Source organism: Lycorma delicatula, chromosome 9 (assembly GCF_047948215.1).
Source record: "Lycorma delicatula isolate Av1 chromosome 9, ASM4794821v1, whole genome shotgun sequence".
NCBI lineage: Eukaryota > Metazoa > Arthropoda > Insecta > Hemiptera > Fulgoridae > Lycorma > Lycorma delicatula.
Window position 1 is genome coordinate 79,344,109 of NC_134463.1, and position 17,846 is coordinate 79,361,954.

General features: G+C 36.7%; 1 protein-coding gene across 1 annotated transcript in view; it reads right to left on the reverse strand.

Moving 5' to 3' along the window:
• Window positions 1-17,196, reverse strand: part of LOC142330690 (sodium-dependent phosphate transport protein 3-like) — a 33,076-nt gene extending 15,880 nt beyond the window's left edge. Inside the window, exons 1-3 of the mRNA XM_075376137.1 lie at window positions 17,028-17,196; window positions 13,903-14,093; window positions 5,350-5,583 (exon numbers count right to left, since the gene is read on the reverse strand). Coding sequence (XP_075232252.1) covers window positions 5,350-5,583; window positions 13,903-14,093; window positions 17,028-17,196 — 594 coding nt within the window. The remainder of the gene's footprint in view (window positions 1-5,349; window positions 5,584-13,902; window positions 14,094-17,027) is intronic.
• Window positions 17,197-17,846: the final 650 nt, after the last annotated feature.

Below are 17,846 nucleotides of genomic sequence, written 5' to 3' on the forward strand. Positions count from 1 at the left end.
AGGAGTGTTCCACCCCCCCTCAGTGCACGCTCTGCCAAGAAAAAGAGGTTAAGGCTTCGCAGCTGGCTCATGCACCTGTAAAAAGGGAGTGTCAGGTCTTCCGGGAAGCCCTGGAGCAGGCGAAGAGAAGGCTCCATTAAAATGTTGAACACACTACAGCCAACTTTAACAGCAGTCGGCTTGCTGCAGCTAGCCAGAGATAGGGAGGCCAACTTGGTGCTGTTCAGCGAGCAGTACCGGGACCGTGATGACAACCAACGGTTTAGAGGCTCGCTCGGGACTGCCGCGATATGGATTCCGAATCGGAGCACTCAGAGTAATCAGAGCCCAAATTCGGAGGCACGGCGCATGCGAGTGGTTCGTTTGGATCTGCTGCGGTGAAGTGACGATTTTTAGCTATTACCTCACCCCAAATGACTCGATAGCGGATTTTCGCCGGAAAGTTGACGTGCTGGAGGATGTTATCCTCGCTGCCGTTGGAGGGTTGGTGGTAGCTGGGTACTTCAACTCCAGGGCGTTAGAGTGGGGTATGGCGCATACCAACTCCAGAGGGAAATACATTCTGGACATGGCGGCACGTACTGGACTTCAATACAGGGAACACGACGACGTTCCGCCGCCCAGGATATTTGGAAACCATTCCCGACATTTCCCTCGCCTCCGAAGAGCTGGTCATGTTCGTCCAGGACTGGAGAGTCCTCAAGGATTATACCGGTAGCGACCACCAATATATCTCATTTAGAGTCCTAGATGGACGAGAGCGCCCGGGGCTCCCACGGCTGGTGAAAAGATACATCAATAAAATCGACGAGAAGAAATTCAAAAGAAAGATCTTTATAGGGGTGGTAGCCTCTGAAAATATCACCAAAGGGGGGATGCTGACGCTGAAGCCGTAGTTGCTTCGACCATCCAACTGATCGCTTCTGCATGCGATGCTTCCATGCCCCACGGGGGGCCGAGGCACTGGAAGCGACTTGTATACTGGTGGACACCGGAGATTGCGAGGTTGCGCCGAGAGTGTCTTCGACTAAGACGAGTGGCGCAACGTGCAGGGAATCGCACTGACGCAAACGCCAGTTCAGCCGAGTATAAGACGGCAAAGAAGCGGCTCCATCGAGCCATCAACGCTGAGCAAGGCACGCTGCTGGAGAGAACTGACGGAGACCATGGATGCAGACATTTGGGGGCTGGGTTACAAGATAGTAACTCGGCAATTGGAGCTCTCACGGTCACCAGCTCCACTGGACAAGGCTAAAGCGGGGCACGTCGTTAAGACGCTGTTTCCAGCCTACTCGGTTCGTACCAAGCGAGACTTCGGCGACGTGGGTGACTTCCCACTCTTCTCGATGGAGGAACTGGAGGGAGTCCCACGGTCGCTGAAAGGCAAAAAAGCCCCTGGTCCCGACGATATACTGGCTGAGGTACTCAAACTAGTGAGGCACTGCAGACCCCGTCTTCTACTAGACATGTATAATCCATGTCTGAAGGCTGGGTCTTTTAGTGCCAGGTGGAAGACTGCGCTAATTCCCAAGGGCAAAGAAAACCCAGAGTCGCCGTCCTACCACCTCCCATTGTGCATGCTTGAGAGAGCTGGGAAGGTATGGGAGAAGCTGTTAATGAAAAGACTGGTTGCGACGATGAATCAGGCAGGTGGCCTGTCATCCGACCAGTACTGATTCCGGCAGGGTCGGCTGACCTTAGATGCAATTCAGGGGTTGTTGAGGCAGTGCGGCGTGCAGATGACTACAATCATTTTTTGTGACGTGTGGTCTTTCCCGTTACGTTGGACGTTAAAAACGCTTTCACTCCGCACGGTCCTCGACCAACGGGTCGCGTCTAACTTCCCGGGTGGGAATCCCTTCATTTACCTTCCAGAGATCACTCTCTGAACACGAGGGGAACGGGGAAATTTCCGCTCTCCTCTTTCGCCCAGGCCTCACTACCATCTGGTCCTCTAGCATGGCCAGAGTTACCCTAGCCTCACTACCGTGGGATCGAGTCACGCTCGCTGTCTTCCTTTTTACAAGAAACTCTGGGCGAACCCAAGAATGTGACCACTGCCTGGGGACAGGACTACTAAAGGTGGGGGCCTTCTTTATTCCCCTGTCCCTCTTTGTACCTCTTGACCGCTACTGAATCGATTGGGTACAATATGTAAACGTACGGCACGAAATCACAGATTACGGCCCCCGTAATCTGCTTGCGCTCCAGGACCAGGGAAAATCCCTTGTTTGTAACAAGGTCTTACAACCAGGAGTCGTTGCCACCTTTCAGCCACAATGAGGCGAGTACGGGTCGCAATAATTGTATCCCTCTTACTTCCGTGAAAGGAAGAAATAATAAGCCTAAAATAAATAAGCGCTAACTGTGTCGACAGTCTTATAATCAGCGAAGACTTGATACTACTGGAAGGTACTCACTCGACCAGCAGCCATAAAATAACTGAGAATAGACCAAACCACAGGACCTGTGGAAGCACTTAAAGAGACCAGGGATACTGTCTAGCTCTCAGCAAAACGGAGATTATGGTTCAAACGAAGAAGCGTATAGACACCCTTCTTCTCTCCCTGCGGGTCGGAGTAGAGGTTGTTGAGACCGAGCCGGCCGCAAAGTACCTCGGTATGAGGATTGACTGGAAACTCAGCTTTGCTGAGCAGCTTCGGAGAGCCGCCGACAAAGCTGCTCATGGCGAACGTCGGCGGACCGAAGGCCAGCAGACGACGATTGCTGATGTTCACGGTGCATTCCATCCTGATATACGGGTCGGAAGTGTGGGCCCAGGCATTAAGAGTTGCAAGAAACCGGAAGCGGCTCGCGCAGGTGCAACGCACCGCAGCCTTGAGAGTCGCTTCCTCGTATGGGACGGTCTCCGAGCCTGCAGTACTTGTGGTCACGGCGTCATACCCATTGCTATTTTGGCAAGGGAGCGCCAGGTGATCTACAGGAGGCGACGGGCAGGTGAAGATCGAGAGACCATTGTCAACGAGGAACTCACTCGCACGTTCCTCGCGTGGCAAGAGACCTGGGACCACGAGACCAGAGGACGATGGACCGCAAGGCTTATCCCTCTGGTCAGACTGGACGGAGCGTCGGCATGGAGAGGTGAAGTACTATATGACCCAATTTTTAACGGATCACGGGTACTTCCGCGCTTACCTCCATGTCATCGGGAAAGCACCGTCCACCGATTGCCTCTATTGCCCCGGTGTACCGAACGATGCTGAGCACACCTTTTTCAAATGTGCTCGGTGGGCGGCAGATGAGGGGCACTTGAGGCGGATTTCGGAGCACTCAGCCCCCACAATGTGGTTCCGATGATGCTCCGTAATCTGAGCAGCTGGGAAAGTGTAGCCCGATTCATCGGCAACATTCTCAGGCCCAAAAAGTTTGACCTGGATAGTCCTGAAAATTAGGTAGCGCCTAATCAGGCTAGTATAGGATGACTCGACCGGAAGTAATGTGTTAAATGGTTCCGGGTCGAGACCTGATAGAAAGAGGGGTGGTTTTGGGTTTTAGTCGGTAGGCTGCTGATAGTGATTGGATGGATAATACCATCAGTGGTAGCCCGACACTCCGTCCGTAAATTCATTTCCACTTTCCTCCACAAAAAAAATTATTATTATTACAAACTAATCAGAATAAAATTCTATTTATTTATTTTTTCACAACATGCTATGAATTCAGTGTTGTTAAAAAAACTTACCTCAGTGCCCATGCACCTATGTAATTCTCTGAAATATTCATTAGATTTATCCCACTTCAGTACTTTTTGTTGGTTTAGACTAACATTTACAAGTTTGACTTTTTATGGTTCATTTTCAATCCTAATTTCACAAACTCATAGAACGTGACTTTATTCTGTATATCTTACTTCCAGGAAATTCCACCATACATGTACCCAAGGCCAACAACTTATCCAACTTTCCTCTTTAAATACTCCAGTTTTATAATCTTTCATAATAACTTTTTGAATCAATCCATGTTAAAATAAATATTCAACAAACTATCATATATTTCAAAAGAAAATTTTCTGAAAATTTATCTTTCGATCATAGTTAAATTTCCTAAATAGTTTGTAGTTAGCTGAAAATGTTATCTAGATGCTACTTCATTACATTAGCCAGTGGTGGTTTTTATCCTTCATTCATATCAATTTTTTTTTCAGAAGATATCTGAGATAATGCGTGAGTAACATTAATTGGTATAGTAGAATTGACAAATTGTTAAGGTTGTTTAGCTAACAGTCAGATTACTGATAATCTATTATTGTATCTATTATTGTATCTATTAAGTGCATTATTTTATAATACACAATTACATTAAAAAAAAAGTTCTAACTCTTCTAGTAATAAAACAAACTACCAAAATTGTAAAACATACATTACAGATCATCCCTGTACAACATTTGTCATATCTCACATCATCATTATCATTCTGAATTGAAATAATTGCTACCCATTAATCAATTAACAAGAAATCAGAGATCAAAATCAAGGTTATGTAAGACAAAAGATAATTTAGCTTCTATTTCTTGGAAGCTAAAATATATTTTACTGTGCGACATATTTTGACTCATCTCACATAGGATTTGAAGCCTGGCTGAAATAGTTATATTTTAACACCAATGAAATGTCAATACTGTTCACAGCCACCATTTTATTATTGGGTTGTAATGTATTACATATTGTATTTTTTTAAGACATAAGATTACATATGTGTAGCTTAAAAACATGTTAACTAAAATAAATAGATACAATATTCATTTACCTGAATAAATAACCCATTAGATACTTTCTTAACTTCTTATTTCAAAAAAGTAATAAGCGAAAGAAAGAAAAGTAGGTCTTTTCTAATAATGAAAAACTCTTCTTATTTTCAAATTAGATTCATTTAAAGAATATTTCCCCGTCTTTCATAAACTAATGACTTTTCAGATTCAGTAATAGAAAAAAATTTAAGGACTTAATTTGAAAATTCTGGTATTCATTTTTTATTTGTTGCAACAGTTAAAATCACAACTGACTGATCATTCCAAATTAGTTAATATTTAAAATTACAATTTAAAAGAGCAATTATTTATAATGTATAAATGCTTAAAGTAATGTAAGTTGTCAACAGTTTTTTTTAACATCCAATGTTGTATATTTGTAAAGAAAAAGAATCAATCAGCTAAATTTTTTTTTAATATATTTGATAGTTGTGTGAAATGGTACATTGATCCAACCTAACAATTGGGCAAGCAGTCATTATAATTAATGACTGTAGATTAATTATAATTTTACATTTATAATTACCTCAGCTAACGAGGTAATTAATCTTCAGAACTAAAAATAGATACAGTAGACTCACTATGAAACATCCCAACAAGAAACGTGTTACAATTGCACCATCCTCATGAAATTTTTTGACAATAGCTGGTGTAGTTACAGTTAACAAAGAAGAAAACAGTAGAGAAATTGCTACTACATGTTTACCTCCAATTCTTTCTGCTATTAATCCACCTGGTATTTGTGTTAATGAATAACCAATAAAATAAGAATTCACTATTATTGAATGATTTTTAACCCAGTATAACGTACCTTCCTGTTAAAGAATAATAAAAATAAATAAATGTTAGTTAAATATAAAGGTTAATTAAATTTAATATAAATTCATTTTAACCCTTTGTTTATTATAATATATTCAATGATTAATATAATTTATAAGTAATTTTCTTTCAACCCTGCTTGATCAGCATTGTCATTACAAAATAGACATGGTATTAATGCCTGAGAAACACCAGAAAAAGCAACACTTCAATTTATGGCACCCTTTAATAACATTTGGGATAAAACAGATATAAATAAAAAAGTTTTTTCAAAATATATCATATAAAAATGAAATATATATATATATATATATATTGTATATATATATATATATATATATATATATATACAGTTACAGTAATGTAACAAACATTACACACACCATGTGCCATACATACACACACACACACACACACACACACACACACACACACACACCATTTATTTTAATATTTTTAATTAACATTTTTAATGTCTTTATTTAATACGTATTTAATTCATGACTGAGGATGCAGAATTCCACAAAAGTACATTCATAAAAAAAATTAAGGTAAGATATGTCATACCTCAATATTCTGTATAAGTTGGTTTATATTAGTAGAATTTAATACATAAAAATAATAATACTACCTTTAAATACATTAATTTCTTTTTATATAAAATTCATTAATAATTTTAGTATGGTAATGAAACCGAATTTGCGCTATTTTAAGTTAATAACAAGACATCTAAATTAAAAAAAAAACAATGTTAATAAAATTAGGCCTGTTCTATTTTATGTTATTAAGTTAAGAACTTATTTAAACAATAAGAATTGTATCCCCTGACGGGGAGTCTTATTCTTTAAGACTTTAGGGGTTGGCATCCCCACAGCCCTAACTGTTTCTTCTTACATACACTTGGTGGTGCTGCGACATCTTACGAAACGCGATCGTGACCCAAGGTGGATAATGCTGATGGGTGAATGGCTCTATGTACTGAGTCTCAAATATCAAAACAATGTCCTCTGGGCACCAGGGTGAACCCAGTTGTATGTAGCTCTAGCTCCAGTATGCATCCACTCTGCTGGAGTGGTCTGTTATATCGCCGGTACTTGTGGTACCAAAATTTCAAGTCCTCAAATAAACGTCATGATGGTTGGTGGTCCATCCGAAAAGCCACCACTTCTTGTCTAGAGAAAAGGTCTTGGTCAGCTTTGTCTGATGAGGATAATAATCCTGCAGAAGAAACTAATTCTAAAACATCAAATATAAAATACAAAAACATTCGTTTTGTTGTGCTTTGGAATAATGAGGAATGTGGCTCCCTTCTAAAGGTCCCGCCTTTCCTTATTAACAAAGTTGTAACCGGTTCATATGGTTCTCTGAAGAACATAAAAGAATTACGAGACAGAACAATTCTAATAGAAACATTTAATGATGAGGAGAGTCGCTCTCTATTATATCTCAGGAATATAAGTGCGGTATGCCACAGGATGTTAAATACAAGCCGAGGAGTAATTTTTTGCCGCAACCTTCTGGACATGGATATAACAGAAATAGCTGATGAACTTCTCCACAAGAAGTTGTGGAGGTGAAACGAATAAAGAAATGACAGAACAGAGTGGAAGAACCTACACCTTCCCTTATATTAACTTTTAATCTTCCAGTACCACCAGAGAAGATTAAATTGGGTTACCTGTCGGTTCGGGTGCAACCTTTTATCCCAAATTCAAACATTCCAAAGGAAACATTACTTTGGCATTGGAATGTTTTCAATGCCAAAGGTATGGTCATACCACAACATCTTGTTCAAACCTATAATAATCTGTGGTTGATGTGCCAAAGAAGGTCATAACAACACTATCTGCCAGGAGAAAGAAAAATGTGTTAACTGTGGAGGTACACAATCAGCTCGATCTTGAGATTGCCCAGCTTTTAAAGAAGAGAAGGTAATCCTAAAAATCTGTACTGAGCAAAAGCATTCTTTCCCAGCCGCCCGAAGATAATATAAAAGGGACAGTTAGCTCTCGAAACTTCTTTAAACCGGATATCTCTTTTGCTACTGCGACATCAGTTAAAGCTCCTATAAATGCATGCAACCAGCAGTGCAGATCCTGCAGAGAACTGGAAAAGCTTGCTCAGATGTTATCTGATCAAGTTGCTTTACTTACTGCAACTATCTCTGAGTTGAATAAAATGAATAAGAAGTCTATAGTTGCAGCTAGTGATGTTAACACTAGTGGGATCTCTCTGAAAGTTCCTGTCCTTAAAGTTCTACCTTTGCAGACAGGAGTAAATACCGCTGGTGGTAAGCCACCCAATAAGCTCCCTGTTAAGGGAGCCCACACAACCACCTCCTCTGGGATGTTATCTGCAACTTCCCATTTATCAAAATCTCCCCAGCCAACACCACGTCTATTGGAGGATATGATAGAGGAGCCACTCAACCCCAGGGCATCAAAGTTTTTTAAAATAAAAAATTTCAAAAAGAGAAACCGAATCACCTACAACTAAATTTTTCATATATATTTATCTATATTTTTGTATCTAACTACCTTTATGAGCATTATTCAGTGGAATGTTAGAGATCTTTGGTCCCGCATTGAAGAACACATCAACATTCTTTGATGTACGCACATGAACCATTAATAATGTGCTTCCAAGAAATGCATCTAAAGCAAGATGTGGTAACACTCAGAGGCTATACATGTGAGAAATACAACTGACTTGTAGATAGAAGAGAGAGTGGTGTTGCTATTTTCATGCGGAATGAGGTGTCGGCTACAAGGCTACAACTAGCTACCCTCATTCCTGCTGTTGCTGTAAAAATCTCAGTCCCTTTTAAATTGCGTATCTGCAATTTGTATCTCTCATCGAACTCTGAGTACAACACTCTAGAAATATCAATCACCTAGATTTGTACACTAGGACTAGAGAGCTATGACATAAGGTATTCTTAGACGCTAGGAGGAAGTCATATAGGAAATATATGGACACCATCTCACGCACTATTCCCACGTCTGCTGTTCTGTAAGATCTGTACAATTTGCAGATCACCAAAACAATCCATTCTCGGACACATTCATGAAGAACTCCTTATATATCACCTTCTGCTGTGGCAAGTAATTTGGCAGATTCTTTCCATTCGGTGTCTCTCATCAAATCATAGAGTAATGAATTTCAGAGGTAGAAATTACAGATGGAAGTATTACTGTTAAACGTTGGTGATTCGTTCGGCGAATTAAACGCTCCATTTTCATTCAACGAGTTGTCACACGCACTTAAAAACTCACATGATACCTCTCCTGGACCCGACAACATTCGTCTCAGTATGCTTTCACACCTTCCTAATTCGGCGCTACAACACCTACTATGTATTTATAATAGTCTATTTTCCCCTTCGGTCTGGTCAGAAGCCATTGTTATACCAATACTTAAACCTTTTTTCCACCCTACTCCCTTGGGCTGGAAATATAATTAAGTAAAGCTCAGCCCAGGAAAGTGTCCTTTTACTCTAAGGGAGCTTCCCCGCCCACCGGCAGAAAATCAGGCACGGCAGTTCGGCATCCCAGTCGGATCTTAGATCTTTATTTTGCCTGCCTCTAATCCCCGGGAGGGGATAACCAGGCACGACAATGTCGTTCTCGGGCCCCACACGACGGCCGGATCTCGGTCTTAATTTTATTCTTGACCTTTGCTAACCCCGGAGTCCTTATCCGCTCAACGGAACCGGCACACCTAAGCATACCGGCCATCAGGGATGGGGCTGTCCGTCCTTCCTTACGCCAAAGTCCACGACGTCTCCCCTCAGCGTCCTTAGCGCGTAACACCTTCACGGCATATGTGTCGAAGGACCTCCAGTTCTGTTGAGGACAACATGAAGGACACCAGGTTTTCGGGTCTTAATCTGTCGATGCCTGCTTGAGTCCGCCAAAGATGCCAGTAACAACACATAAATATGGTGTGCTCCGTTGTGTTCTCTCTGTCGCAAAACATGCAGAACGGTGAGTCCCGTCTGCCAAAAATCTATTGAGGTAATGTTCAAACGTTCCATGGCCGGAGAGCATTTGTGACGTATAAAAATTTATATCACCACGTTTCCTTTTCGTCTACATGTCTAAGTCTGTGATTAGCTCCTTGTCTAGGCTGCATCATTTCCAGTCATCCATCTTTCACGCCATATCTCCATTACATTAGCCTCGACCTCACTCTTCCGTATACCATCGTAGCAAAGCTCTCGCATTCGTAACTTGCAGGTCAATTGGCAAAGCTGACGCCAACACATATACCGCACTGTACGACGTAGTTCTATAACCCGCCGAGACACCCAACAATGCACGTCCGTGGACCCTCTGTAGACGTGCCCGGTTTCTCATGACCCTCATTGCTCTACCCCAAACCGGGGTGGCATATAACAACGCTGAAGTTATCATTGACATGATTAATCGGCGTTTGGAAGCCCTTGGGGCCGACTGAGTAGTGATCAACGCATTCAGTTATTTCAACGTTTTTTCGGCCCTTGTACAACTGTCTACTACGTGTTGACTAAATTTACATGATTTGTCGATCTGTACCCCCAGGTACTTTGTCATGTCTCTCTTTTGTAGCAATTGTCCGCCTAACATGAGGTTTATTCTACCCACCGTTCTTTTGCCCGTTAGTGTAATGTATGCACATTTCTGTGGGAACAGCTCCAGTCCGTGTCCCCGCATCCAATCCCCGATCGCATTTAAGGCTGTGTTTCCCCTTTCTTCCAGCTCAGCCTCTCACCTGCCACTGACCAGAACGACCAGGTCATCAGCGTACGCCACTATTTCAGTTGCAGCCGGCAACGGAAGCTGTAAGACGCCATCATAGACCAGGAGCCAAAGCAATGACCCCATCATGCAGAAAAAACTACAAAAGTTTTTAATGTAAATACTGAATTTATTTTGGTTTTTCTATGCGAAATTAGTTTTTTTAAAGTACAAACATCATGAAATAGGTTAAATATTTAAGAAAAGAAAAGTCTCATGCATACAGCAAAAAGTGAAATATGTTACAAGTAATGGAGTTTCCATTTAGAAAAAAAACTTGCAGTGGAAAGGGTTAAAACTGTATAGTGTTATTAGAACTCATAATATCTGTAAAGTCTATTCTTGGGCCCAGACCAACTTGATGCCTCTTAATATTGACAAAACAAAACCTTGTCATTCTCAAGACAATCGCTTCATATTTCCAATACGCTATTAATAGAGTTCCAATTGCAAGAGTTGAGAAAATTAGGGATCTCGATATACTTTTTGACCAAACACTTTCTATGGTCAATCATGTTGAGGAGACAGCAAGACAAGATGCAATCTTTGTCTCGATTGATGGTTGGCAGGGAATTTTAGAGATGTATTCACTTATCTCGCTCTGTATAAATCGCTGGTATGTTGTCTTCTGGAGTATTTTACAGTAGTGTGGAACCAAGACAGAGATTTTACATCTGCAATGATCGAGGATATCAAAGAAAAATTTACCTCATGGCTCCAGCATAAATTCCATTTTCTGTCAATTTTACATTTCTAATGAAGTTCGCAGAAAACTTGGCCTTCCTTGCTTAAATGATTGAAGGAAATTTTTTGATTTGTTACACTTTCATAGTTTGTTGCATGGTCAGTTTGATAACTGCTCTGGCTTGGCGCTACATGTTCCTTGTACAAGAAAAAGAAATTTCAAACTTTTTCTAACTGAGTAAAAATCTGATTTGTCTCCAAATGCAAGATACACAGATGTTGCTAATGAATATAATGGGAAATCCTCCCATTATACTCATTAGCAAAGAAGTCAATCCGACTTCTTTGTATAAAATAAAAAATTATTCATTATAAAATAATAAAATATTCATTAAAAGCCTCAAGGAATTATTTGCACAACTTGACAATTATATTGTCCTGTTTTTTGCAACGTATGATAAACCAAGGCTTAAGTAGCTTTTCTGTTGTACCAGATAAATAAATAATCCATCAATTAACCAATTCACAATTGATTTAAATTAGAACTAAAAATTAAAAATTTTTATCTATAAAAAAATAAGGCATTGGAAATTCTCAGCTTTAAAATTCTAACAGTTTTTTACAGATAAGTTTTGTTGTTTGAATAAAGGAAGACTAATTTTAAAATTACATAGCTTAATTTTTTTTAATTAGGTTTAAGATATCCCATTTCCTACTTTTAATCATTAGGTAAATATTTTTTTTCTCATTTAAATGTATGTATATTAGGTGCCATATTCATAATGGTTTAAAGTGCTGTGACATACACAACAAATCAGCTCCAAAAATAAAAAAACTCGAGAATAAACCACCACCCCAGGCTTACTAGGAAAACCAAGGAAAGAAATGGCTTTTCCTGTTGCCTTCTTTAAATGTGGCTAATAAAAATATTCATGTCTTTGAATTTCAAACATCTATTAGCAACTTTTATTTTAAAAAAACTTACAAACGATCAGTTCAATAATTTTGTATGTTCATACAAATTTTTCAAATCACATTTTTTTCAAAATCTTTATACATGAAGCATTAAAATATACCTAATTAAAAAATTTTAACAATTCTGAAAACTGATTAAACATTTTAAATTTTCAAAATCCCTTTCATGTTTATTATTCAAAACTCTCATTTTTATCTCATTATTGAAAAAATCACTGAAGTAGGATGTATTACAGGTAGATTAGAATAAGTTACTGCATTACTTACATTGCACATGATGAAAATAATAACTGATTTTTTTACAAAAATAAAGTAAGCTAAATGAGTCAGAAAAGCTTTGGATTTAGTAGATTGCCGCTTTCAGAGAGTAACTTGCTTATCACAAGCCTGAAAAGGGGTCAACAATCAAGGATCATGTAATCCAGTTGTTATGGTTTCACCATGTTCATATGAGTTGTTTCATGCAGTGAATATGACTTACATTATCACAGTTTATTTTTAATCAGAAGATAAAGAATTCTTGTGTGGTTTTGTTTGATCACAGTGTTTTTTCAAAATCTATGAAATGTTCTAATTGTGGAAATCAAATTACATTAAATGAAGAAAGGTAAGCGATTTGTTCTCACAAAAGAATTAATGTAGTTGATTCTCACCAAAAAAAAAAAGTTATAAGAAAGTGTGACTAAACAATCCCACAAATTAAAAATACTTTGTTTTTGAATCATAATTTAACTAAACTCAGATTTGTCAATTTTTTGCATTTTGGATTACACTAAAACAACTGCATCAAGATTTTTTATTTAAAGATATTGTCATATCTTCTAGTACATGTGTAGACTGAAGTTCATACCTTTGTGAAGTTTTTGTGAAGAGTCTTCAGTGATTAGTGGTGTAGGAGTAACTGTAGAAATAAATCAAGAAAAAACAGGTCATAGAAAATATAACAGAGCTGGGGTGATTGTTGGTAACTGGAGCGTAGGAGGTATTGGGGGTAGTAGTAAAAAGTGTTTCTTTGTTCCAGTTCCAATTTGTGGAAGTGAAATTTTATTAGCAATAGTCAAATAGTACATTTTGCCCGTCACTATTATCATTACTCATGTTCAAAGTATTATAATTGTTTACGATTTGAAAGTTATTACCACCAGTTAACTACTCTATATAATTTGTTGATCCTAATACTGGAGCTTATACATAAATTATGCCCTGAGACTTTGGCAAATATGCCCAGGTACAATAAACAAATACACTATTTAATAAGTCATCTGGTGAATTCATGTTCTGCTGACAGCTTTACAATGGTTCTAAGCACCAGCAGCAACCAGATATAGCCTCCAACAGATAAGTCTGAATCGTTGGAAGACTTTTAAAGGTAGTATGCATGTTTTTATAAATTTCCAACTTAATACAAAAATTTTTGGTACTTTTTGAAATTTCACAGCCAAAAGTTTTCATTTTTTTCATGAATGATTGAACATATTATTTGCTTGCAATTTTTATATTTAACCTTAATTAGAAGAGCGCTTCACTCACTGACCTCATCTAATTAATGTTAAATATACAAATTATGATTTATAATTTTTTTTTGGTTGAGAAATTCCTTAAAAGTATGTTTTTCTATTGTTCATGTTAGGTTAAATTAATAACAAAGATATCTCATAATATCATATTAAATCTAATATCAAATCTGATATCTAATAACATCGTATCTCAATATCATAGAGTTTTGAGACAGGGCAAATGGTAAACAATTAACCTGTTTAAAAAGGTTGATCAATGATGAAATCAGTTATAGAAATATCAATAAACAAATCAAATATAATGATTTGTTTAAATAAATAATAAAATATCACTTGGCAATTAAATATTATATTTACTTACTGTTAAAAGAGTTAACTCTTCACTTGTAAGATTAACTGGTGGTCCAGGACATGAACTATTTACTGCCTCTATATCTGAATAGGTATAGTCTAAATCAGTTTGTGAAAAACATACTAAAGTAGATAATGCGTATACATTACATAGTAGTATCATTCCAATAACGCATGTAACAAATCTCTGTTGCAGTAAACCTGTAATAAAAAAATTTAAAGTGTAACAACTCACAGAACAATTCATTCTTTGCAGTGTACAAGACTATTTTATTTGGATTGTTTGACATTCTTTTCACATATAAAAATAAATGGATTTAAATATTATTATTTAGTAAAATGCTCTACAAACATCCTCAGCTGGCATTTACATTGGGGCATTTGGGGGAGATATCAATTTCCAAATCTCCATTGGTGTACCTAAATATTATTCAGTATTATACCATGGATAATGTAGTTAGCTCATACATGGAGAATAACAAGAATGACCATTTAAAATTTATCTTAATTATTGTTCCTACAGAGGTTTGGTGAGTTTAAGCTGACAATAACTTAACCTAAACTGTTTTTACTTAATTATTTCCATCTTCTTTTTTCCCAGGTTATCAGTGACTGACATCATAAATTGGGGAAATTTGTACTACAGCTATATTACAAAAAAAATAGTTGAGGAAATAAATAAATATTGTTCAAACTAAAAACCAGTTGAAATCTAATCTGATTAAAGAATAAACAAGTTGTCAAATTGCTCAACAATTGTCTAAAGAAAATAGAGGAAGATCTTCTGACAAAGATTGAATATAGAAGAATAAAATTGTGTTTATAAATATAAATTTGTGTTTTGTATAAATAAAAATTATTTTATAAATTGTGATTTTTTATAGATTTGTAAGTCATTTTTTATGGTCTGAATTATGTTAAAATTTTACTGTACTGAAAAGATAAACAGTATTATCTTTTATTAGAGGATTACATTTTGGGGCATTATAAACATTAATTAAAAACAAAAACAAGTTATTTGGGATGTTAATACAAGGCTTGAGTTTATATCCTCATTGTGAGATTCTCTTTCTTTCAACAAAGAGTAATACTGTTGATTTGAGTTATATGATATTCTGTAAGTTTTGTTATTTTGAGACTCATAGGCACCTGTATCCCACATTCATGTGGAGGCTGTATTTGTATCTTGTTGCAACTTTGATTTACAAGGCCAGGATGTGTTAGAACCCTACTGCAGAATGATGATTGTTTTGGTTTTTCAGGGCAAAAAACACTTTCATGTTTCATCACCCAGACACAATGTATTTGTTTAAAAAAAAAGACTAATTGTTAAAAATACAGAATTTAAAATTGATTAACGACATCTTTAAAAACAAAATCCATCTTAAAATGAAAAAATCTGTAGCATATGCTAAAAATAAGACAATCAAATTACCATCTGCTTAGTGACAAATGGCATAAATAGTAGAAAAACAGTAATTCAAACGTTTGAATATAAACAGACAGCCCTAAGGAATTGTAAAACATAAGAATTTTGTTTTGTTATCCTCTAGAATAGAATAATTTGCATGTTAGCACCTAGTTTAAATTTGTGACACAATGCCACATAACAGATGCAATCCACAAGGATGTAGTGCACTGTTAGTTGGCAGTTACAGTGAGCGCAAAGGAGTACACCTGTTTGCATCATCAGTTTTCCATGAGTGAGCTTAGTGTGCCACATTCACAAACAGCAGACAATAATCTCTTCTCAATGGTTACTTTTAAATGAGAAGCTCCACAGTGAGAAAGTGTTCTTAATTGGGCGAAGTTTATTGTTCATGATGGTACCCCATTCACTTTACTACTCATCATGAACTACCCTCTTCAGGAAATAGACAAGATCATAGAAGCAATGCAACCGGTAAAAGGAGGCTGAAAACAAGCCTCATTTGCCGCACTGTCTGCGCGCTAATTGCCTGAAATTCCTATATGGCTGGGGATCCAGTAGAAGCTCAATGTTATATTATGTCTAGTCATTTGTGAAATAACACACTGAATTTCACAAACAACAGGGTGTTTGGAGTCTATCTGATCTTCAAACTGTTTACCTCTTACCTGAAAAGACTAGCACCAAGTGCTGCTCCCAAACTCACTCATACTCATCAATAACGCATGAATTCATGTGATAGTGTATATGATTATCAATAGCAGAATTGTGTTAGCAACAATAGTAGAATTCCTCTTTCAAGAAATTTACAAAGTTGTTTATATATAAAATTGGTCAGGAATTTGTGATAATGTTGAAGGGATATTGTGTAGTATTAACATACTTTATTCACTGTCTGTTCACTATAGTATTTATGTAGTACAAGAATTTATTCTAAGCCCCTGAGTACAAGGTGTGATCAATAAGTACTTTGGCTTGTAAAATCAAAAATACTTAACCTATTTAGTTCAGTGACTTGTTCCCTTTAAAATAGGCCCCTTTTGATGTAATACACTTATCCAGCAGTATTTCCATTGTTGGAAATACTTTTCAAAGTCACTTTTAGTGAGCACCATATAAGTCCTCTTGTTACATTTCTTTTGATCTCCTACTGTCTTCGAATCTCTTTTCTTTAAACTGAATTTAAAGCTTAGGAAAGAGCTGAAAATCACAGTGAACCATATTTGATGGGTAAGGAGCCTGATGAAGGTGTTCAATCCCATACTTTGTCAAGAATCTCTAGATATAGTTCATGGGCTAGAGCATTGTTGTGATATATTTTTCAAACAACAGTATGAAGGTCATGCTAACAATCTTTTTTTATTATCCAGGAGTGGTTAACCATGCATATTCTCTTCAAGGACAAAATGTCAATAAAGAGTACTACTACATAACTGTTCTTTGTCAGTTAAGGGATGATGCGGACTCAAGAGACCACAACTGTTGGAAAATTCATCATATCATTTCATGAATAATTAGTGTGTTACATCAAAAGGGAGTTCTACTTTGAAGGAAATAAACAGGTTAAGTATTTTATTTTTATGAGCCATCGGATACTTTTTGATCACACCTCAAATGTTAAATAAAGTATTACTTTTTCAAACCACAACATAAATGAAACATTACTCTTCTGCCAGTTATGTCTGAATTACTGCAAAATTACTTACTTCTTCTTCCTACGTTGCCTCTATCGAGCCTCTCAGTTAATATTCTTTGCATGTGAATAAATGAAAAAGATTCTTCTGGTTCTGCAAAGTTTCCAATTTCATTTTCACGTTTAGAAATTTTTAATCCCTCAAAAGATTCACTTGTACCAATTTTATCTTCTTCTGACATAATTATTATTATCGGCACTAGCAGACAAAGTATTTTTCCTCATCCTTCTGTGTCAGTAAAAATTGTCTTCATGTACTCTTATTCATTTTTTTATTGTAATATTTAAGGATTATATCTGTAAAAATTGTTTTCATATACCCTTATTTACTTCTTTTTTTTGTTATATTTAAGCTTTTTATGACACAGCACAATTATTTGATATTACTTTTTTTACAATTTTAATTCACAAAAACTAATAACTATTTTCTCATGTTTTAATCATTAAATAATACTATTAAAGTCATACTTGAGATTCTGAAGTCATGATTTTAACTGTATTATTAACATGTCTTGTGTTTTTTTACTTTTTTCTTGTATGTAAATTAACAAAGTAATTTTTTCTGAGATAATTTATTTCTATCTAATCTTACATACTTTAATAAATCATATGAGTTATTGTCAGATGTTTGTGTACATTTCTTTTTTAAAACATATGTTTTTTTGCTGTTTATTTTTTTTTCATTATTTTTATTTCTATCCAAGTTGTGAGAGAGTATATCTTAATATTGGTAAAAATGATTTAATTATTTTTAAAGTATTTATTAATAAGTCTATTTTTTTAGAATCTAACCAATACATTCACAAAATAAAATCTGAGGGTTCATGTCAAT